This window comes from Sylvia atricapilla, chromosome Z, assembly GCF_009819655.1.
Source record: "Sylvia atricapilla isolate bSylAtr1 chromosome Z, bSylAtr1.pri, whole genome shotgun sequence".
Classification (NCBI taxonomy): domain Eukaryota; kingdom Metazoa; phylum Chordata; class Aves; order Passeriformes; family Sylviidae; genus Sylvia; species Sylvia atricapilla.
This window is the reverse complement of record NC_089174.1, coordinates 32,409,004-32,432,995: the sequence shown is the minus strand read 5'-3', so window position 1 is coordinate 32,432,995 and position 23,992 is coordinate 32,409,004. Positions and strand designations below refer to the sequence as shown.

The 23,992-nt window shown below is 34.0% G+C and overlaps 1 protein-coding gene across 5 annotated transcripts in view; it reads right to left on the bottom strand.

Annotated features, from left to right (window-relative positions):
• The window catches only part of ARB2A (ARB2 cotranscriptional regulator A), a 173,279-nt gene that overhangs the window by 94,334 nt on the left and 54,953 nt on the right, over nt 1-23,992 (bottom strand). For all 5 annotated transcript variants that reach the window (XM_066339810.1, XM_066339811.1, XM_066339812.1 and 2 more), the window contains one exon: nt 18,038-18,229. In XM_066339810.1, the coding sequence (XP_066195907.1) occupies nt 18,038-18,229 (192 nt within the window). The remainder of the gene's footprint in view (nt 1-18,037; nt 18,230-23,992) is intronic.

Below are 23,992 nucleotides of genomic sequence, written 5' to 3'. Positions count from 1 at the left end.
GTTATTATTAGTATCTATCATTCACAAATAATTACTAGAAATATTCAGGGAGCAACTTAAAATGGTTCAGGTTGAACTGCAAGGCAAAAGTAAGCACTATAAATGCATACCGTACTATTTCATAAAGTGAATAGTCTGTAGCTGGGTATGAAATAAAGCAGGACTAGACTCTTATATTGCACTGTTCACTTTTTACAGTTGATCTTCAGTATGCTTAAATATATAACACCACCATAGTCTATTCACCTCCCTGTAAAAGCAGATTTTTCAAGAATAAGATATTATGCCTCTGAAAAAAGTAAATCTTCTTTAGCTAAGCATTGGGCAACAGAAAAAAAAAACATTTAAGAGATCATTTATAAAGGATGCAATCAAAGCATGAAAAATGAATGGCTACAAACTAAAACAAACCTTTATCCAGAAACTGCACATATGAAAGTGTAAAAGAAAAACAGAACTTCATTCCTGGTCTTTGGTAACTTTTATATGAATACTACTGCTGTTTCCTCTACTGTACACTCTTCCACAAAATTGGGCAATACAAATCTTCAAACCATTTGAGAGCATTTTCTATTTCACAGAAATGGCAGATAGCCACCTGCAAATGGACTGTTCCACTTTCAATGCCAATCCATTTCAGTCCCCCCTGAACGTTTAGGGTTACCTTGATAAAAAGGTGGTGTTGTTCTTCAGGGATGGAAGGGTATTTCACAGCTTTATCTAAACTCAAAAAAGTATTATATTACTTTTAATCAATTTTGTCTGGTTGTAAGATTAGCATCCCAGGACATAAAACCTTCCCCAAAAGTTCACTGGAAAATTTTATTTTTCCATATCATTTTTCATAATGCATTCTAGAAATTTCAGCTTTTGCTTTAACAAGAGTAGAAGAAAAAAAAATAAACCAGCATTTTTTCAAATATCATTAGTATTCAGTGTTCTTTTCTAAGAGATAGAGAAGACTCTATAACACTGAGGGGTGAACTACGGATTCCTGATAGTAAAATGCAAAAAACCCACAAAAATAATTTAAAAATTAACAAAACAATAATAAAAAAGTTGTCTCCCACCAACACCCACAGCTTTTCTTTAAATATACTGGTATAGTGAAAATAATGTCAACATTAAGATATTGGCCATGATGCCAGAAGAAAGGAGTGCCATTTTTAGGCTTGTCAGAAATTTTTTGAATCGCTGGTCTAAGAGGATTAATTTTCCTGCACCCATTACTGCACAATATATAACATTGTTACAGTATCTGTAACAATAATAGACTCTGTCTTCAGAGATTATGACCTCTGCTAGTTCAAAAAGTTGTTTCAACATCTACAGCTTGGATGTCATCCATAAAATATAGCACCAAGTACTGCAAAGGCTTCTAAGCACAACTCCTAGCTGGATCTGTGGGTGTCTGAAGGGTCTGTTCATGTCACTCGGGCAACAGGACCCAGCCCCTCTTAACTCCCTTCTTCTCCATCCAGAGCTCTTTTTTACTGTTCCTTCCAGCAAACAATGCCAGCAACTGGCCAGCAACACTCAAAGTCATCTAAGATGACTGCACAGTTCTCAGTGCTGACTAGTCAATCAAGGATCATTCTTAGTATTCTGTCTGCACAGATAAGAAGAGCACTGCTTTTAACTCTGCATCTGGACAGGCTGCATTAAATTCCTTGAAAAGCAAGGATTTCTTGGCCTCCTCCAGTGACTTTTTCCTAGGCTTGCTGTTCTATCATCTCCTCTTCTTCTTTTATACTGCTATCACAAACAAAATAGGATCCTGTATTTTCCTCACATACAAGAGATAGCAGCCATGCCTAGCCATACACTTTCTAATGTGTGAAAAAATACACTCTTTGGTTTCAAACTTTTTGAACTTGCCCTATATTTGAGCAACCTGACTTTTACCTCTGGAGAACCAACTTCATTGACAACATGATTCTTTATGTCTCTTTGTATCCCACGATAGCTAGAGGTATTACATAAAGCTGTCTGCTTTCCTACTGATCTTTATTACAACGTCTCTGCAAGTATCCCTATAGCATTCAGTATATGATAGCTGATAGTTTGTAAATCCCATTATACTTGAGAGGTCCAGTGGCATATACTGCCCTGCCATTAGCACACCATAATCATTTAGTGCAATAGCTTTAATTGTCCCTCAAACAAGAAACATCCTCTTTTGGGAATTGTGATTTAATAGGTCAGCACTGAACTATTTCAGGACAAAATTCTAGAGGTGTCTAGGAGTTGCAAGTCCAAACTGATTCTGAACACCTTGTCTCATGTGATCCAAAATTATCCAAGAACTGGACAACAATCAATTTGTGAAGGCTCTGCAAAGTGTTATGTTCCAAATGGTAAGCCATAGCACACAAGGTACTGCACAGCAGAGGAACAAGTGACTCTCACACTCAATAATCCAGCTACTTCAGTGATCATCTTTTGATGTTACATTTTAATACTTAGTTACTATCCTCAGACCTGTGGGTGTTTTAGCAATTCTCAGTGTACAGAATATCAAGATCCATGCATACCTTGGAAAAATAAAAGAAGAAGAAAGACAATATACAAAAAATTCCAGATCAGATTTTTTAAGTCCAGAACCTGGGCAACAGAAAACAAAAATAACTCATCTGTGTTACTCAAAAATTGACATAAGCTTCTGATCAAAAAACAACAGTGAGAACCTCACTCATAACTTTTATGGTTAAAAATAGAATTTCTTGATGCTCCAAATCTGGTGTACAAGAAACCCTTGACTGCAGCAAATGATGGCTGGAAATCAATTAATCTTCCTATCCTTAAGGCTTACAAAATGCCAGTTACTTTCTTCTGACTTACTCAGAACTTTACCAAACTTAAGATAGATTTTACAGTTGGTTTTGCCTCAAGCTGAACTCTGTTGAAAATTTCACAGTAAATCATTAATCTATATTCAAGAGAAAGTCAGAACAGAACAGTTCAGTTTGCCTGTTGACAAAAATCTAGTGAACTTTGCTATAAAACACTTTATGGCGCCTGTGTTTTTTAATCAGGAACTTAAATTCTGGTTGGAACGACCTCCCAATCCCATTTACTACTGAAATTTGGCCAACTTACAAACTTCTGAAAATATATGGATTCTCAGCAGAGGCATCCTTAACTTTACCAACTGAAACGTACAAAGACTTAAGGGAGTAAGTGCTTGTTATACAGGTGATGGTTTCCATTTCTTACATTCATGTCTGGACACGCAAATGAGAAACATGGAGATCACACTGCTGCGTGACCAGTGTGCCCCTGTGCACCAAGGAATATATGGTAGAATGAAGCTATTCAATACAAACTCACAAGGAGAGGAAAGAAGAGTACTAGTGAAGCTGGTACATTTGGATGTAAATATCTCAACACAAAACAAAGGTCAGGAAACTGGCTAGAGGAAAAGGAATGCAGAAACTTGGGGGAACTTACTACTAAACCACTATTAGAATATCCAGAAACAAAAGTAAGAGACACTACACCTCCACAAACTCGGTAGCTATTTTCTGGCAAGAGCAGTCTAACTTCATTCTCAATCCAAAATGCTCACTTTATAGACATATAAAAATATCTATAAAGAAACATACAAAATTTTTAAACAGAAGCAGCACCGAGATACGTCCCAGACAAATAGCATGTTCTACTGCAAGCAATAAAGATTTATATGCAGTTCAAAAAATGGCTGTGAAAAGGCCTACAATGACAATTATTTGAAAAGCTACTGCTATCTCATAATCCATTTCACAAGAACAATCAGTAGTACCGCAGGCAGAAGCATCCTTGAGACAAATCATTTTACTTAAAATAAATAATATTAATACTATTTAATAATCAGGTCAGATTGTGGATAAACACTGTACTAATTACTCTACAACTTTCCCTGCCCTACAGAAAAGTAGGCTGTATCATTCAAAGTACACTTGTAGCTTTTTTACTGTATATACAAAACTAGTCAGGAAAACCACCATACACAAAAACTTTGGTAAAGTACTACACACAAAAGTCAGAACACCCCAAAACAGTCTGATTACATGTTGTTCTTTATAATTCTTAGTGCTTTCTTTTGCTACCTGAACATTCATTCCACTATTACATTTAGCATTAATTACTTTTAAATCTAATTTTCAAACAAAATACACTTGACATATATAAGACAGAGTTATTTTTAAACAACCCCACAGCATGTACAAAATGCACATGAGGACTAATATGAAGTCTGTCACAGAACCCTAATCAGTTTCCACTTATGATACCTAGAGGCCCACCATTCCTAAATCTTGGATCACAATTATTGCAAGATATGATAGAGAAGAAAAAACAAAGAAGCAAAAAGTCCATTCCAAAACTGATAAAATAAAATAAAATCTGCATATAAACCTCTTCTCTACATCTATTTTTTTTTTTTTTTTGCAGCCAATCTAGTGGAGTCTTCTTTTACTCTTTCCTAGAAGGCTTGAACCCTTGTCTTCCCAGTTCAAAAATTCAAAACAGCAAGAAAAACTTCCCTTTTAATCTGCTGCTGAACTGGATTTTAATACTACCAAAAAGAGTAATATGCATTACTAGTTTCATTTCTCCAGACAGAGCCCCCACCACCCCTGTGCATGCACCAGTTTGCAGGGATCCACTCCCCAGGGCTGATAGTCTGCAAATTTTTTGCAAGCAAATAGTTTGATTAAAACAGGATTAAAAATAGGTTTACTGCTAAAATCAGCATATACAGCTGTGCCAAAATATCACCTTCATAACAAAAAAACTAAAGGGAGTACATTTCAATGTCACTATTAGCATAAATATCTTGTGACTGCCAAGAGACACTTGTAAAATTGGTAACTGCTGCCTTCTCTTTAAATTTTCTTTTTTTTCTCTGTGGTCATACTGCATTAAAAACCCCAGACTTATGAGTAGTATCCCAACAAATATAGATCCTGGATGTTACCACAGTAAATATATCATAATTTTGACACTGATCCAGTATTCTGTTATATAGGAGAAATAGACAGATTCATTTGACTGAGGATATGGTACAGCAAAAATATTTGTCCAGATTAAAAAGCTATAAAGTTTTTATAAGAATGTCAACTGTCATTCCTAAGAATCTTTAGGTTTTACAGAATTATTATCTATTTCTACAAGTTCTATGAGTTTGCTACAGAAAAGTTCCTCAATAGGGATGTCCAGAGAATAAAACGAAATATATAGCTATATCAAATTAAATCACAAAGCAAGTTAACCTGCATGACATTTAAAACATTGTGAGCTTTGAGAAATAGTCAATACAACTCCTTTATAATGTATCAAAATTACTGGGCTCAAAGAAAACATGAAATAGTTTTCCCAGTGCTGTAATATACAATCAGCATTTCCAGACACACAAAAGTCACGCAGCTTCCAAACCCAAATGACATAAAAAATTAACTACAATTTTCCCCAAGTGTTACACATTTAATGTTATCATTTATAAAACTGGAAAGCTTCAACTAACTAGACAATTAGGATACACTGTACCTTTCTTTACATACACATGTATACACATGCATACATATACACATGCAGAGGCACTTGAAAAACCTATGCTTTTAAATTGAAAAAATGTAAATTCGAGGAAAAAATTGCTACAGAAGTACTTGCCTATCTACAAATGTAAAATGACCACACCTTAAAACCACCACCATTAGGAAGTAAAGTAAAAAAAAGTGTTGGTTACATTTTAAAATAATCTCTCGAAGAGAAACACAACGACTTGAGAGAGAAATGAGTAACATCTTCAAAATACTAATAACATGGAATTGGTAAGAAGTCAAAGTAGCAAATACTTATTTTGATTGTCTTTGGTGCTTATAGATGATTTTACTATTGGAGTCCTTGTGAAATACTAAGCAGCCTCCTACAAAAAAAATTTCTGTAAATAAGGCTAGAAAACATTAAAGCATTTCTTATTTATCTCAGATGGAAGATATTTTAACATCTCAGTCATACTTTTCATTTAAAACTTCCACTACTCTCCTATCTGGAAATGTTTCATACCTGCATGAAACCACTTTTAGAAAAATAAATTAAATGTACTAAAAATCTCATAAGACAACATACGTAGAGAAGGTGGACATACAGTATGGGATGGGGGGTTAATCTGAATCAAAAATATCTGTGTGGTATAATTTTAAAAAAGATTTCAAAATTAAGCAAAAAGAAACACTGGACTAACATGTGGAATATAAATACAATGAATAATATGAAAAATGCCAACATTAACAAAAAAGATCAAACTGATTACATTCTTCTAACACATAATTAAAGACAGCAATTGTTTGATTCAATGTGCGGTATTAATTAATAAATACTATTTTAATCAACTGTAGTAATAACCGTTTTCAATATTTGACTACAACAACACTGTAGCATTAACATGGAATCTTGGAAGCGCTTATTTTTACCATCAGCTGGCATCAGTTGACTATTAGCACTCAGATAGTCCTAATTTCAGTATAAATATCACTGTTCATAAACCAGGGCTGTCAATTCTTGAACATCGTGTATCTGATCTCAACCATGCATGATGTGGAAGGTGCATATTCCACATGAGTAGCTTCTGCACTTCACGGAAAAACCTCCTGTTATCAGCATTCCGGAACTCATTCCAGAAGACTCAATCACATTACTCTCAACACTGGAGGAGGAGTTGGGATTCAAAACACAGTCTCAGCTACCAAGGGTCAGAAGAAAATCATCTGTGCACTGAAGCACCATGAATATTTTCTGCCCATATTTTTCAAATGATTAAAAAAAAATTTATTTACTTACTAGCTAAGTATATCCACTCTTAAGGAAAGCTTAAAAAGGCAGTGGTAACACCTAGGAGGAAAACTTTACAATAAATTATAATATTAAGTGCAGTAACATTTTTTTAGGATTCTTTTAAATATTTAGACGCAAGCAACAGTATAAGACCATTACACTGTTAAGTGCAACTCTGTCTTTTAAAGCTAAAAGGACAATTAAAATCAATTACTGAAAAGAAAAAAACGCAAAAAAAATCAAGCTGTTTTCCCTCCACATACCAGCATACATTTACACCCAAGCTTCATTATCTGATCTACCCTCTAAAGCAATCTGAAGTCTCACTGCCTTTGGCGTGAGATGGAGGCTGCAATGTAGCACACAATATAACAGGTTAAGCTATCTGTGCCAATCTCTCCTTCTCCTAAGAGGATTAGCACTGCAATATGCTAGAACAAATGGTTGTGAATACGCAAGATGGTACAGCTGGTCTTCCCCAAAAACGATCATCCAGCTGAATAGCCTCAAAACAGGTTTACTCCTTGAATGTTGCTGAGATGAAAGAAAACTAAATTTACAAGCCCAGAAAAAAAAATAAAAAACCACAAAACCACCAAACCAACAACAACAACAACAACACCAAGAAAATCCACAACACCAAGAAAACCACCACCACTATAAAAATCTCCTATACCTTAATATGTTTAAAAATTCTAGGTTTAAAAAGGTTAATCAACATATAAGGAATTTGCACCATTCCATTTTTTCCCGAAAGTTATCACTGAAAAATGAGCAATTCCATTTGCTTAATGACACATTTCATCCTATTATGTCTAATTTCTCTGTTTATACAAAACCACACATTTTTTTAATAAACATGTCTTGTGCAACTCAACTCTTCTCAAGAGGGAAACGAATTGCCTGGGATGGGTAAAATAAAAAAAGCAACACTATTTATTAATTTTGTATAAGTTATCTACCACCCTAGAGATTCCTTGAAGGGGAAGAACATGTCTGAATTTCACCACAGAGTGCCACAGGCACAAAGTGAGAGAAACTAAACAAGCACATCCTGAAGGGAGAGAAAATGCCTGCAGCAGTAAATGACCTACTACATACCTCACTCCCAGGTTTTTTGATGTTATAATTTGTTCATTTCAGGAAAAAGAAGACAGTTACCCACAGTTTTAGTTTGTTTTAATAGAATTATTAAACTTTTAAAAGTTTTTGATCAAAAGGGACATATACTATTCCAAAGATCTTTGTATTTTCAAAAGGTTACAATCCTGTGCTAATTTGCGTAACAAAGTCTTTGTCATACCTATTTTCTTGTTACCTGAACAGCAATGTGCATTATTAGAACAGCACTAAAGTAGTTAAGCAGAAAACATATAACCTATGCATTAAAGTTAGCATTTTCCAGCTCAATGCACAGTAAATAAGGGGTAATTTCATTTAAATATGCATTTCATTATATGAATAAGGAAGTGCTTATCTCACCATTGAATTGTTTAAGTACTGATTCATTTGGAAACTCAACAGAGTACTGGCAATTTAGTGTAATATTAAACATCTATATACACAATACTTACACTGACACACGTATAATACTCTTTCTTTCTATGATATATATATATATATAAAGTATAGAATTTACACTTTATAATGAATTAAGATTATCTACTTGATAGTTTAGCCATGTATACATACAATAAGCCAAAATATAATTTTAGTACTTTAAAATAGGTATTAAATATTTTTAAATTATAGGGAGTTAATGTCTTTAAAAATATTTTAAAATTGCAATTGTATTTTTGATTCCTGAACTAATGTTCTCCTGAACAAGAACAAAAATGGTGGCTGATTTTTTTTTCAAAAAGTAAAATGCAGCTAATCACTTAAGATTAATATGTCGACCAACAAACAATTAATAGGTCACCCCACATTATAAGAGAATAATCTTAATAAGTAAAGATCATTCAATTTAAAATTATGCTTAAAAAAAGTTGCTGTGCTGGAGCATGCCCAGACAAGGGCAAAAGAGCGGGTGTAGGGTCTGGAGCACAAGTCCTGTGAGGAGCAGCTGAGGGAGCTGGGGGTGTTTAGCCTGGAGAAAAGGAGACTCGGGGGAGATCCCTACAACTCCCTGAAAGGCAGGTGTAGCCAGGTGGGTGTCAGTCTCTTCTCCCACATAACACGTGATCAGATGAGAGGATATGGCCTCAAGTTATACGAGGAACAGTTTAGATTGGATATGGCAAAAAATTTCTTCACAGAAAGGGTTGTCAACCCCTGGCAAAGGCTGCAGAGGACAGTGGTGGTGTCACCACCCTTTAAGGCATTTACAAAATGTGTAGATGTGGCATGTAGGAATATAGTAGACTTGGCAGTGGTGGATAAAAAAATTATTTGACTCAATAATTTTAGAAGTCTTCTTCAATCTTAATGATTCTATTTTTTGGTTTATCATGCTTACACTGTCAAAAACCAATACTCACGCTATCACTGACAAGATCACCTGAACAGAAAATGTTGCCAAAAAGCCATATGAAAGGTATTTGAAAATCTCTATTCCATGATCAGATAAGCAGACTTGCATAGTTCATTACACATAAAAGTAAAGCCTAGCAAATTTCCATCCTAAATCATACCACCCTGTAAAGGCGCTGGTGCCCCTTATCACACCTTTAGCGGATGATCCCACGTTGAAATGAGAGATACATCTGCTTCAGCAAATCTGCTAAAACTAGATGTTACTTGTATGTACTGTACTCAGAGATAAATAACCACAAAGCTATGACACTTCCGCAGATCCAAATCCTCTAAATCAAAACAACACTGGATTACAACTACACAATTACACTACAAATAAATGCTGTTTTTCAAAGTACAACCATACTAGTATGTATTTAACCATCGACTTTTCAAATGACACACATATCATGAATTTAAAATAAACAATAAATTGAAAATCTGTAAAGAAACAGAAAAAGCCCCACTGCAATTTCAGAGCAATTAAAAAGTCACAGTTCCACAGGCATATCCCAAAAACCACACAGAAATATTCACACCTTGCTGGACTTGAGACCAGTCTATACTTTCTTGCTAACATTTTGTAACAAATCTGCATGCAGAATAATGTCTACTAAATAACCTATTGGTGATACTGATCTCATTCCAATGTAACTTATTAGAAAATACAATGTTGTACTTTTGAAAAACATTAGTTATGGGCTTGCTAAAGTCTTTTTTAGTTACTGTTGCAGAATACTGTCTGTGATTTTATTTCCCTTAAGAAAAATAAAAAGTTCAAATAAGTGAAAAATTAATGAATGGGAAGAACCTTTTATTCCAAAGCCATTCATGCATTATTTATTGATATTTTGTACAGTAGATATATACTACATATATATGAAAGCATCATTTTTAATCAGGCTTTGCCTTTCAAAATAGCTGTTTTAATAAAAATTATTATATTAAAAATATCTTTAAAACTGCAATAATTTTCTCATAAAATCTGAAATTATCAAACACAATAATTGCAAAAAAGAGATGAATTTCAGCATAAACCTCTTCATCTCTATAGAAATTAATGATCATATATACAGAATGTCCACATAATGTTATTTAGAACTAAATTTTAACACTACTGAATGTATATTACAATTTAAGCCTCTTTATTAAGGTTCAAAGTTGCAAATGTTTTGTTAGCTAAAATGACTACTTGCAGAATAAATGTGTGTGCAGCAAATGAGAAAGCTAGCAAATCTGAAGTTGTATTTTATATAGAATTTAATCTCTATTGTTACAATTATTAGACTACACAGACAATAAGACTACAAAATTAATGCACTGTCTTAAATAGATTACATTACTTTTGAAGCAGATTGATTTTGTAATACTGCACACATTTAAACAAAAGCTCATCGTTTGAAAAACAAATGGGAGGGAAAATACAGTAGAAGTGCAAACCTGACCTATCTCTTATCTTTTCTTTTCAAACCTAGGCTACTCAACAATCTTCAACTAATTATTCCATTTTATTGATGGCATTTTTCCCAAGGGAAGTTATTTAAAAAGTTTAACCCCTGAGCAAGTCATGGCTTCTCCTGCCTTTGAAAGTGTCAAGTGCATTGATTATAACTGCAGGAAGTGTTGCCTTCTACCCAGAGAATCTCACCCTGCACAATCTTAAACACTGTCTCTCTCCCAAAACGGCTTTGATTCAGCAATTCAGACCGCTTCAGCTGATATTAAAGGCAGAAGCACCACAGAAAAGGGATCTGCAGTTAAAACGAAATACAAAGAGGAAAAAGCCCAGATCTTGAATATAGTACCACAAAGCTTGAGAGAAAAGCAGATTTGAAAAAGACATCAGAGTGACTAAAAAAAGAACAACATGACAGAAATTAAACAAGATTTTTATGTTCCCTTTCTATGCATTTAAACTCATCTCAACCTTTATTGAAATTCTGATCATACCCAAACCCCAAGGCTTTTGACATACTTTCAAAAATCCACACCCCTTCTTACTCTTTTTTAAGTCTCCAGAGTCACTGTTGGGTATCCAACAAGTTGAATGGGGGGGGAAGGGTCGTGGTGTGGAAAGGAAGAATCCCAATATGCATATGATGAAAAAGGCCATTTAAACTCATATTAAACTTTTTTCTTAAAATAATGGTGACTATTTTAAATGTTCACTGTGTGTCCTAAACCTAATACTTAGCCAATTAAAAATGGCGGAAATAGTTTGAATGGAGGAAAAATATTTTCAAGCCACATTTATCAAAATATTTTTATCTTGAACAGTGATTTTCTTAGTGTCAAAGTATGAGTAAAATAACAGAAGGTGCTACTGGAGTCTAAAACACAACAACCAGCAGAATAAAAGAAGACAAAGCATTCTCTAAATATCTCTACATTATCGAATTATGTAGCACAGAAAACTGTAAGAATGTAACACACAAAATTAATACAACAATGGCAAATGTATCTGGGAAAGGATGCACTAAATTCCAAAGAGACTTTCAGAATTGCAAGTGGGTTTTTATTTTCCAGTTCAGTCATGACAGGGCCAGAAGGTAATGATACATCTGCCATGATGCAACAAGCAGACCTGTCTTCTGTCAAGAGTTGAAATCATAAAGGAATAAGCTGTCGTTAGCAACCCCTCTCCAAACAGTAGAGCTGTCATCTCATTGTTTTCCTCTGTTGGCATGGGGGCTGGTGTGGGTTTATATACCCTGTCAGCTCAGTATTAGTCTAAGCTTTTAACCTTTTCTTGAATTTCTGACTTAATATTTTAACTCCTATACAGTTTATCATGTATTACTATTATTTTGTGATCAATTAATATTGCTTTCAACTATGCAAATTTTCCTTCCATCTGCTTGGTGACTAGCCTTTGAGAGATTATTAAACCCTCATAAAATGATTCTGAAATAATTAAATATATTGCTTTATAAATTTTCTTTCCAGACCATGGCTGATTTAAAACCAATTATACATGACTCATTATTTAGTAATACACTGTGATTTGTGTTTATGTTTTCAGAAAGATATCAAAAGATCATCCAAAAACCTCTAAGTTTTGTTAGTATAATCACCACAGAAGCAAGAACTCTAAACACAAGTTTTGTCTGCTAAAAAAGGCTTTACAAGCAACACCACCTCTGTGGTCTAACAAAATTAATAAGCTAAGTACATATACCACAGTCAGAAAAGTAGCATTTGAAATAAAACAATATAACAAATTATTGCCGGTTTTAGTGAAAGTCAAAGGTTCAGCAATATATTAAAAAACCCCAAATAAGATAATGATTTGCTCTGGCATTGTAACTGACCGTTAATAAACAAATTAGGTACTTGAACATCCTTCTGCAACAATACACATCAAAGACATAAAAGGCACATGAATATTAGTATTCTGTGGCAGAACTATAATTGTCAGCTGCTTTTTTTTCCAGAAAGTGTCACTTGCTTATATTATTGACACTATGCTAAGCTTGTATAAACTATGAAAAAAAGTAAAACCAAAAGGAATGTTTGTCTAACAAGATATTCTACATCTAAAAGTCAAATTTTAAAGTTTTTTAGTAAGATTTTTTGTAATTTAAACATAACAATTTCTGGACAATAATATGTAAATATCCACGATTGAAACCAACTAATTTTTATGAAGTGGAAAATACAAAATAGTATGTGTTATCATACTAGTTACTAACCATTAAGACTACATCACATAAAATTCATAGTGGGAAAATTTACTGCTGTAATACTAAACGATTTTGTTGTTCCATTCAACTGCCTTACAGAACTAATGACATATTACTGCATGCTGACAAAAGTAATCACCCTCACCAATTCTTAGTAAATATTGCCAACCTGACAGTTTTGTACAAATGAATGACATTAGTATAAGTGAATAAATCCAATATTTTGACCAAAGAGAACAGAGATTGTAAAAAAAAAATGAAGAGTTGGATAAACACAACAGACAACTGAAGCTGAAAATCATATTTTACCAGTTATTAAAGAAACATTTCCAGCTAACACCCATCTCATGCAAAGCTTTGGCTTTTGGCTTGTTCATGTAAAGTCAGATTTTTAGGTGCTGCTCTATTTCTTCTGAAAAACTTGTCCAGGTTCTTTGAAGAACCTATTTTACAGCTGTATGTCAAGTATCAATTCTCCTTTAAACAATAATACAAGTATCTAAGATATCTTAGTATCTGAATTTGAAATCAAGCAACTATTCTTTGACAGTTTTAAACATTATTTTTTAGTAAATAAGTGACAGTTGCGGTGCTTGAATTTTATTAGCATCCCTGGTACCACAGTTATCTTAGGTAACAAATGTACTGCATTTCCAAGGACTCAGAAAACATCCAACATGTGCTTGTGCAGTAAGCTGATATCCTATTTATTCCCTAGAGGAGAGGTATCAAAGATAGCAGTACTCCCAGACTCTTCACAATGTCCAGCCAAGGCAAGCTGAGTTTCTATTTCCCCAAAGAATAAATCTCTTCTCTAAGTACAATTCCAGCCTCTCCTTTTCTAACACAATGAACAAGGGAGCCCCTCAACAACCACTATGAAATCAGAACTGTAAATGTTTAATTCTTGACATCCCAAGTATATGGTCTCATCATTAAACTGAAGAATTTGCCTCTGTCTTCCATCACCTTTAACCTGGCACTACTTCAGTTATTGAACGCATGGCTAAACAATAACTGATCTGAGAAGAGCCTCACTGTACCAACCTGGACAAGTCATCTAGGCAGAATATAGAAGAGACAGATTAAAATTACTCTTTTAACCTACATTTACTTATTTAATTATTTATTTATCTAATTTACATTTACTTTTCTATAAAAACTAGAATATCTTCAGAATAGAATTTTCATTATAAATGGAATAGTCATTACCAGGGGAGGGACTTGAACTTCACTCTCTCATGTACCAGATAAATGCTTCTGTCAAACATCAGTGTGTACCACTAGAGAAAGTTTCAACAGAAAATTTCTATTTTAACAAAACAATGAATCTATGCAATGTTTTTGTACTGTATTTACAGGACATTGCCAGTTTCTTTTGTTTTAAATACCTTTTTCAGTAAGTATTTATTTTAATTTTGCTTTTATTACGTTCTTACTGCCTTACTAGCATATTTTTCTTTTAATACTTGTTTTTCTAAAGTAGTTTTTGTTCCTACCAAATTTTAATGTATTTACATGTGGTTTTCACATTGTGTACAATTTTCTCCTTTCTTCTTTTCCTACAGTCTTTTCTCTATCCAGTTGTTTATCTGTTCTCTTTATATTTCAACATCTACACTACCAAGTTTGAATTTTCAAATTAACACAATAATGTTACCTCTTCACATAAATCCTTGTCAACCATTCACAATACCTCTTACACAAAAGATTGAATCAACACAAAAGGGCTTGATATAAAACATGGAAGGAGAAGCATTACATACAGGAATTGCACAGATGAAAAGAAAAACTTATATCTAGCTACTTGAATTCTCACCAGGATGAGTCTCTGAATCTTTCTTTACAATGTGCAGTGGCCCCAAAATACTGGAATTTTGAAATACAAAATTTTAAGCCTGTATATTGCTCCCTTGTTCCACAAATGCTTGAGAAGTGGGGTTTCTTAATTCTGTTTTCCTTAGAAGTATTTCATCAGAAAGAAATAGTTTCTACTCTTCCCTTAACTTCCTGTTTAGAAGTATCAGTTCATCCTGCTCACTCCACTGCTCACTTATAACCCCACCTCTTGCATCCCTGTTCAGTTTTTCCAAGAAATGAACTGAGAAGAAGTTGTGGGTTTTGGCCTACTTAGAGGGTGGGGTTTTGCTTCTGTGGATTTTTTGTTTCTAAAAAGCAGATATTTCTGAATTAATTCTTGCACATAGGACACTTGTAGCCCTGGTTTTGTGCCTGAGTTGTTTTGGTTTTCTGAAATTCCTTTCCCAGGGAGTTTTCTGTAAACAAGAGAAGTGTTTTTGTAAACTGTACTTTGTTTTCATTCCTTTTCCTAGGAGGGACTTCTTCTCCCTGTGGTCTGACTAATGTGATTGAAGAGGTTTGTCATTTTGTCACCAATCAGATTAGTCTGTGTAGAATATATAAGAGAGACACATCCCAAAACTAAAGGGGTAATTTTCAGCCCTCTCAATTTTGGAGTCTGTGGTTTTGTGGTGTAAAACAGTGTCAGACATTCAATCACTACTTTTGTCACTAATTCTCAATTTTTATTTTTTTAATTAGTACCTAGTCTTCAGCAAATGTTTTAGCTGCAATGCTGCATGTTTTAGCTGCATTTGTTGCAAAATCACAACAGATGACGGAAACTTTCAAATTCTACATATCATTATCCACTCCAAATTCACGTAAGTCTATTAGAAAGAAATCCATGCTCTCTTGTTATCAGCACTGACACTTTGATACATTTCACTGCTGGTTGCATTCAAGAATGAGACCTCTCCTTAGAAGAAACACAGAAAGATCTAGGAAAATAATACCCTATTTCAAATAATGTTGCATGAGAGATTAGCACAATTTTCATCCAGGCTATTTATCATCTTAGCCCGTTATTTTCATTTCATAAGTGACAGAAGTGACTAAATCAACTAGAGAACTGAACACCAGAAAAGGATGCAATTTTTACTATTATTTTTATTATATGGAGTCCTTACACTCAGTCTACCATAATTTCCTGCATTTAGAAATGTAATTTATATGATCTGTACCTGATGTTGACATGGTATCAGCATGTACCTATCAGTATTCTCTTTTCAGTCAAAACTAAATGATTCTAAATACTTTCAGTGGGGTGCAATTTCCATAAAATATTGCCTTATCTAACCAGATCCACAACCAATTCCCAGCACAGGGATTACAGGATAAAAAAAAAAAAATAGCAACACATAACTGAATTTGATTTAACACAACTGAATGCAATCTATTCTCCATTTTGGATGAAAAAAATCACTATAAATAGTATGTGTCCTAAACATGTAGTACACTTATCAGAATTTTAAGATGCACAAAACATCTTAATGACAGACAGTGGGTCTAACACTAGCTGGAATTACTGAACTAAAGAGAACTGTGAACTTAAAAACCACATTAAGGAAAAGCTCAAAGATAAGAACACAAAGTGTGATGTACCAATTTTATCTAATGATTACAGTTTTGTAAAACATTTTCTCATCAAATATTGGGATTTTTCCTGTCTTGTTTTTTAAAGAAGCATTTACATGCAGAGATAAATAATCTGGTTTTAAGTATAAGAACCATTTCAGAAAACAGAAGTCTGATCTCTGTCATACTAGCACAAATCCTTGCACAAAATAAATAAAAATAACAAGAAGAAACATAACTCTCCTCTACTAGAAATAACTTTTAAAAATTATCTGTTAAATTAGGTTGGTACCCCAGTTTGAAATACTCAGTCTGTCACGTTACCCAAGACAGCAGCATCTCTAGGAAAGAACAAATATGCAGACATGTAAGCACTGTACGAAAACTGAATTAGCTACAACTATTCAAGTTTTCTTGGGAAACGTTTCAGAACCAGCACCAGAAGTTGCATACTACCATATACCTGTACTGCACTCAGTAATCCTGCGGTACTTTTTGTTCTGTCTCCAAATCTTGATTTAAAATTAATAAAAAACTTGATTTAAAATTAATAAAAAAACGTTAGAAAAAGATAAGCTTCACTTTCACAGGGATAGGTTTCTTTTTCTCACAAAGTGTAGTCTGGTACTTTGATGGTGAGGAAAACAAACAAAAAATAACTTAATGTCCTAACAGTTTTATATGTTTTCTTTCTTTGTTTTGTTGAAAAAAAAGTGCCATGTTTTATCCTGAATACTTCAAAGACAGCTGCAAAAATTATTCATCAACCAAAAAAATTAATCATTTTGCAAAATATGTAACAGTAACAATGATATGTAACAGTAACAATGACAACACTATTTAGAGTACAACATTAGCTTAACTTGGCAAATATAATAGAAACAATCTTAAATAAGCTCCTCTAACGTTTACTACAGGAAGTTTCCTTTAGGTAGCAGGGTGCACATGACAAATTATACCTGTAATGTTCCAGTGACAAAAACATAACGCAAACTGTCCACTGTCTCTCAAACAGATATAACAAAATAGTGTCAACAAAATGCGAATGTCTTCTATTGCCAAACATGATAAGTAAATCTGAATGAATCAGTATGTAGCACAAATCTGAAAAAGACTGTGCCTCTAATAAATTCACTGCAAGCCTAGTAAAAAAGACTGCTTGTTATCATGAAAGCTCATCTTACCATTATATTACAGCAGTCATAGAGCAATAATACAAATTTAATGAAATACAAAAGAAAACAATCTAAATTGTAACAAATTTCTGTAATGTTGTCTGCTGCATCACATCACCTGCTAAACAGCTTTTATCGTTACATCTGCCATATTAAGCCACATGGCAGTCCCAACACAACACAACAACATGACATGCAACTAAATTTTATTTTATCGTAAGACAAGAACTTGCTTCCACTAGGAAAAAGTTCCAAAAAACCAAAAGAATATTCCCATTACATACACAACGACCACTGATATAGAGTACTGATTCAAAAAATTAAAACAACACAGGTTCACAGCTCTTCATGCACAGGCACACACATTCACATCCCGCAGCACATACAACCTTGCATCCTTGAACTTTCACTTACCTCAATAGCTCTCTTTATGTATGGTATCTGTGTCCCACTGTCCAGATCTTCATTAATTATGAGTCTCCTAGCCCACTGACCAGCTCTGACAACACCATTACCATGAATTAGGACCAACAGCTTGTCAGGATTTACTAATGCATCTTCACTCATAAAGATAAAGCTCTTTGGTTCAGTTTCAATTGCATCAACCTGCAATTACAGACAACACACATTTTAATGCATCAATAAAATCCTTTGAAAGAAAATCTGTAGTCATAAAGTTATCTACCAAATTTATATAAAAACTTTCATCATTTAACAAACATTTCAATGCAGGTGTGCCCAGGACTAAATAAAAATAAAGCAAAATATGCAATGTAACTTCAAAACATATAAATGTACTACATTTTAGAACAGCAATCCAAGGGACATTTAAAATTAATAAAAAGGCTAAAAGGTGTGCTTAAGCTTTGAAACATCAGTTGTTTACAAAAATTTACAGAAAAAGAAGAAAGTCTGTAAATGAGCAATTCGAGGTGGCAAGAGAGAAAGGTGCAAGCAATTTCTCACCTCTGATATGCCTAAAGCAACAATAAAATCTTACATATGAAAACAAAATCCTGGAGAGTTCCAAATCAGCCATCTTGACATAAATACTCAATAAGCAACACAGGAACCAGTACTGTAAATTTGTCTGTTATAAATTTAATAGGATAGGTATAATAAAATATAGAAATCTAATTTGGTTCTAAATTATAGCTTCATTAAAAATCCTCCGGTACTAGGGTCAATGGTTAGCTACTTAGCTGTAGGAAGAGACCAGCAATTAGGTTTGATATTCAGCAAATTGCAACCTAATAGCACATTTTGTCTTTAAGAGAGTAAAGTAGCATTTTTTGTTCAAGACAAAAGAACTGTCCTTATGTAAATACCATGAGGACAAAACAAATCCTCATGCCTACTCATTCTTCTCTTTCCAGCATATGAATATATAGGAAAGAAAGAACAAAACAGGCACATGTCTCCCTCCTACTGTACTCCACACCGCTCCACACCCACAGCCTAACTGTCCAACTGCTAGGAACATTCTCTGCAACAGAGAAGAAAAATGGATCAGGTTATGATCCCATGTTGAGAAAGAAGGAATTGGCTATTTGGATTATGTTAGCTTTTCCTCATATGTACATATCCTTACCCTTATAATGGGAAAAATTAATTCTGCATGCATCCTCAGATTTTTTTTAATGTCAGTCCTACCAAATGCTTTTTTTAATGAAGTCAATGAGGCTGCTTGAACAAAACAAATTTGTAAATGAAAGAATGGTCATGTCTTTCTTCAATATTTGCCATAGCACTGAAGACCCTATTCCCCTGCTCCAAAATAAAGTAACATTGCATGTGCCTCAGAGTTTGCACAGGAAATGTACTCACTTTCTCTTGCACTTTGTGCAAAAATAGAAAACATGGTAAAGAATATGTTCTATTGAATAGACTGGGACTACAGTCAGATCTTGATGCTGCTTCTGAAATAGCAGTATTGACACCTTAAAAGGTGAAACAGATTAGGTAAAAAGTCAGCCAACACTGAATCTGAGATAGTATTTGGCAAGGTGTAACTGAATTCTACCCACAAACTGAATATTTACAACACTATAATTAGGAAAAAAACATTGTGAATTTGCATTTCAGGCTAATGTGTAACTTAGCTGTAGGTTTTAGCACTTATAGACTAAAATATTGTGTAGTGTGTAGGAAATACCAGCACTTAGTAATCATTTGCACTAGAAGATACAGCTAGTTCACATATCTGTGAAGAAATTAATTTTAAACAGCTAAAAATATCTATCAAGATCATAAAAAATTACTTTTGATTATTTTCCCAAAATTAAACACATTTAGAGACCTTTGTCAAGTTAATTTACCTTCAAACAGTAGTAATTTATTAGGTCTGGCTTTCACTAAAAATGCACTTAAAGGTCACTGCTATACCCAACCTTACTTTACTGACAGATCAACGTAGAATACCATTTAATGCTGGACACACTGAGGCCACATAAAATAATTTGCATTTACTAGCCACTTGTTCTTCTGGACCTACTCAAGGACACTGATTTCTGATCACTTAAATCTAAAGTGAATAAATACATTAAAATGCTTATGGATTAATTTAAGATTTTGATTCAACACTGTTATTTACAGGTGAGAACAATCTTCCAGTAATCTATAGCTAGGCATGCCAAATCTATCAAAATTGCAATTATAATTTACTGTTTAAAACAACTGTTTAATTTTCTTTTCCTTGGATTTTTTTCTCAATGCACAATAATTCCTTAAAGTTTATGAATGTAGGCAGCTATGGATCTCTACAACATGTAGATCTCTACATGTATTACGAGATTCTTAATGTTATCATTGAATTTCTTTTTTCCACATGATTTCTGTCTCAAATGAGTCTTCACCTAATACAGTAATATCAGTCTATAGAGTATTTCAGCAGCACACTTTGTTAGCATTTTGAACAGCTGCTATCAATATACAGCGTAAAATCAAACTACACTTGAAATCTAATCTTATTGTCATCCACGCTACCACATCAACAATTAGCCATTATTAACTCAAGATGTATGAGACCTGACTAGGCTCTGGGAGTCTTTCATCTTATATACTGGAGGTTTATAAGATTGAATGTTGAAAAGGGAAAAATCCACTAGTACTTTTCTTATTTCAGTTAAGAAATATGACAAAAATTATGAGCCTTGAGCGTACAAAGTAGGTATAAACTGTAACTGGAGGAAAGAACATGGCAAATAAGTATATTGGAAACTAAAAAGACTCAAAAATGATTGTGAGAATTGTGAGCAGCTGATGGAGAGAAAAATCTGCTCATTTGCTTTCCAAGATGAAAAGTAATTTTCTTTGTGTTTCAACATAAACCTCAATAACTTGCTTTGGTTATAGTCTCCACAGTATTGAGAATCCTGATTTACAATTTTTTGATCAAAAATGTAAAACTGACAACTGCTGATCAATATTACAAGCAGCCAATCAACATTTAACTATTACCACAAATAACTTAACAAACATAAAATCTGTGGATTTTTCAAACAAATATTAATTTCACTTAGGTAACAAAACCAGCAAAAGTAACATACATTGGAGGTAGCAGACCATGGTTTCTCAAAGAAAAATGATTCTTGGATGAACTTTTACCTATTGAAGTGAAAGAGGAAAGCACTGATAACCAAGAAGATTCAACATTTCATCACCATTGCCAATTAAACATGTGTCCTGGTTTCAGCCAGGATAGAGTTAATTTCTTCTCAGTAGCTGATAATGTGCTGTGATTTAGCTTCAGAACAAGAATAGTATTAATAACACACTGATATTTTAGTTTTTTGCTTTTGTGTTTATCCAAAGTCAAGGACTTCCCTTTCCTTTTCTCATGCTCTGCCAGCAAGAAGGTATACAAAATAAACCTGGAGAGAGCATGGCTGGGACATGTACCCTGAACTGGCAAAGGAATATTCCACACCCCAGAACATCATGCCCAGGATATAAACTGGGGCAGTTACCCAGAAGCATGCCCAATCTGGGTTCAGGAATCAGGGGTCTGGCATCTAGCATTGCACATCACTGTTTATTATTGTCATTTACCATTATCACTGTATTTTACTTTGCTTTAGGTTATTAAACTGTTTCTATCTCAACTAGCAAGTTCTGCATTGATTCTCCTCCCCATTCCACTGGTGTTAGGGGAGGTAAAAAGAGGGTTGAGTAAGCCGCTGCATGGTGCTTAATTTCCAGCTGGGCTTAAAACTACTACAAGATGTCACTAATTATTTAAACTTCCATCTCAGGCTTCCCCAGAAGCTGTTAAAGATGTAGTTAATCCAGCAGTACACTCTATTTGTCCTCAACAGCTAAAGAAGAGCAAAGATCAATCACTGATTACACCACTAAAACTAGAGAAATACAAAAACTTAATCTGGCTAAAACAATTGTAGTTTTACTCTTATTCCTAACATAACCTTCAATGAAGCACAAGATGAAACTTTGAAAGTAGTAAATGGCCTCTCCATAATTATGAGACCTTTTCAAATTTTCATGTTCTGTAGTACATATTGAACACTATTCAAGGGCAATGCTTTACAGTAACAATAATGCAACATGGATCTTTGCCTCCCTGTGTAGGAAAATATGTTCAGAATTGTTTAGTCAAAGACACTGGCATAATACAAGCACAGGCAAGCTCTCCTGATCTGCCAACAGGTCTTATTTTCATACTTGAAAAGAAATTAATTTTTGTATCCAAAACTGAAGCTGCTGCCTAAGAAAACAAAACAAAGACAGCAAGTTGGACTTCACACACAAGGTTTAAATTTACGAAGATGAGAGAACATAAAGTACCATCATGCTAAACTTTTGAAGCATGCTATTTCCATTTCCTACTAAAATCATGCTGTAAAAAGCCCACTCCACCTAACACAGTTCCAAAACACATTTTAAATATTCAAAAATCACAGCACTGCCAACTTCATTATCAGCTGACAGAAAAAGGAAAGCCAATACACCAACTTTTTGATCGTCTGTGACAAGGTTATAAGAAAAAAAGGTTTTGTATTCATCTCTAAAATATTCACATTAAAAAGTTGTGTATATACACACACACACAAATATATGTGTGTATATATATATATATGTGAGCCATCTTGGTCAAACTAAGGTGCAGGGTCCTGTTTCTGACAACAGGCAGATTTGTGTAGTGGAACAGTAACAAAACAGAGTGGTTGTAGAGTGATTCTTGACTGCCTTCGACAGCCAGTAACTTTGGAACCTTGCAAACCAGTTTATATAACTAGGCAAGCATACACAATAGTTCAAGGCACCTATCCCACCCTAATACCGTCAAATGATTTTTTTGAATGCATTTACACCTCTCTCCTTGATAGTACTCTGTGGCAATGAGTTCCACAATATAATTGGGACATATATGAAATAATACTGTCTCTTTCAGTAGAGATCTCCTGCCTGATAATTTAAACTTGATGCCCCTTAGGTTCTCTATTATGAAAAAAGAAAAAAACCTATTCCCTATTCATCTTCTCTTTACCTTTCATGATTTCATAGATTTGTCATATTCCTTCCTCAGTCATCTATTTTCCAAGCTGAAGAATCTTTGTTTAATCTTTCTTTATCTGAAAAGCATTTCATGCCTGTGATCATCCTTGCAACCCTCCTCTGTATTTCTTTTTAATTCTTCATATGCTTTTGATATGGTGTCCAGACTTCATGCAGTGTTTAACATGAGGGCCCACATAATGAGTGGAATGACGATGTTTTTCTGTTTTGTTCTCGATACCTCATAATTCCTAACATCCTATTTGCTTTGATGGTTTTTGACTGCCATTGAGCACTCACTGATGTTCTCTGAGAACTACTCACAATCACTCCAAGCTCTTTCCTGAGTTGTAATAGCTCATTTAGAGGCCACTGTTGTGTTTACAGAGTGAGTTATCTTCCCCATAATTTTGTATTTACCAGAATTGAATCTCCTGTTATTTAATCATCCAGTTATTCAGCATCAAGAAATAATTTCCCAACTTATCATAATCAGCTTTAGATTTAACCACCCCAAATAACTGAAGAAAAAATAAGCAGGAAAGTTTGTTAGCTTGTATTAATTCCCTTTTCTTTCCTTTTGCTTACAACTATGTCAGGCCTTAATAGCATTTCACTGGTAACAGTTTATTTCATCTGTAAAATATTTCTTTCTTCCCTATTTCACCTTTTTACCCTTTTAACCAATTAACTCTTAAGGGGACTCCCTTCTCCTATGCTTTTTAAAAGCACTTAAGTTTTTTGACAGGTCATTGGAAATACTTGTACTCTTTTACTGACAAGATTTTTCTTAATGTGATCTCTGACTCCTGCAATGAATTCTGGAATTTTTTTTAAATAAACTTGTACTCATTT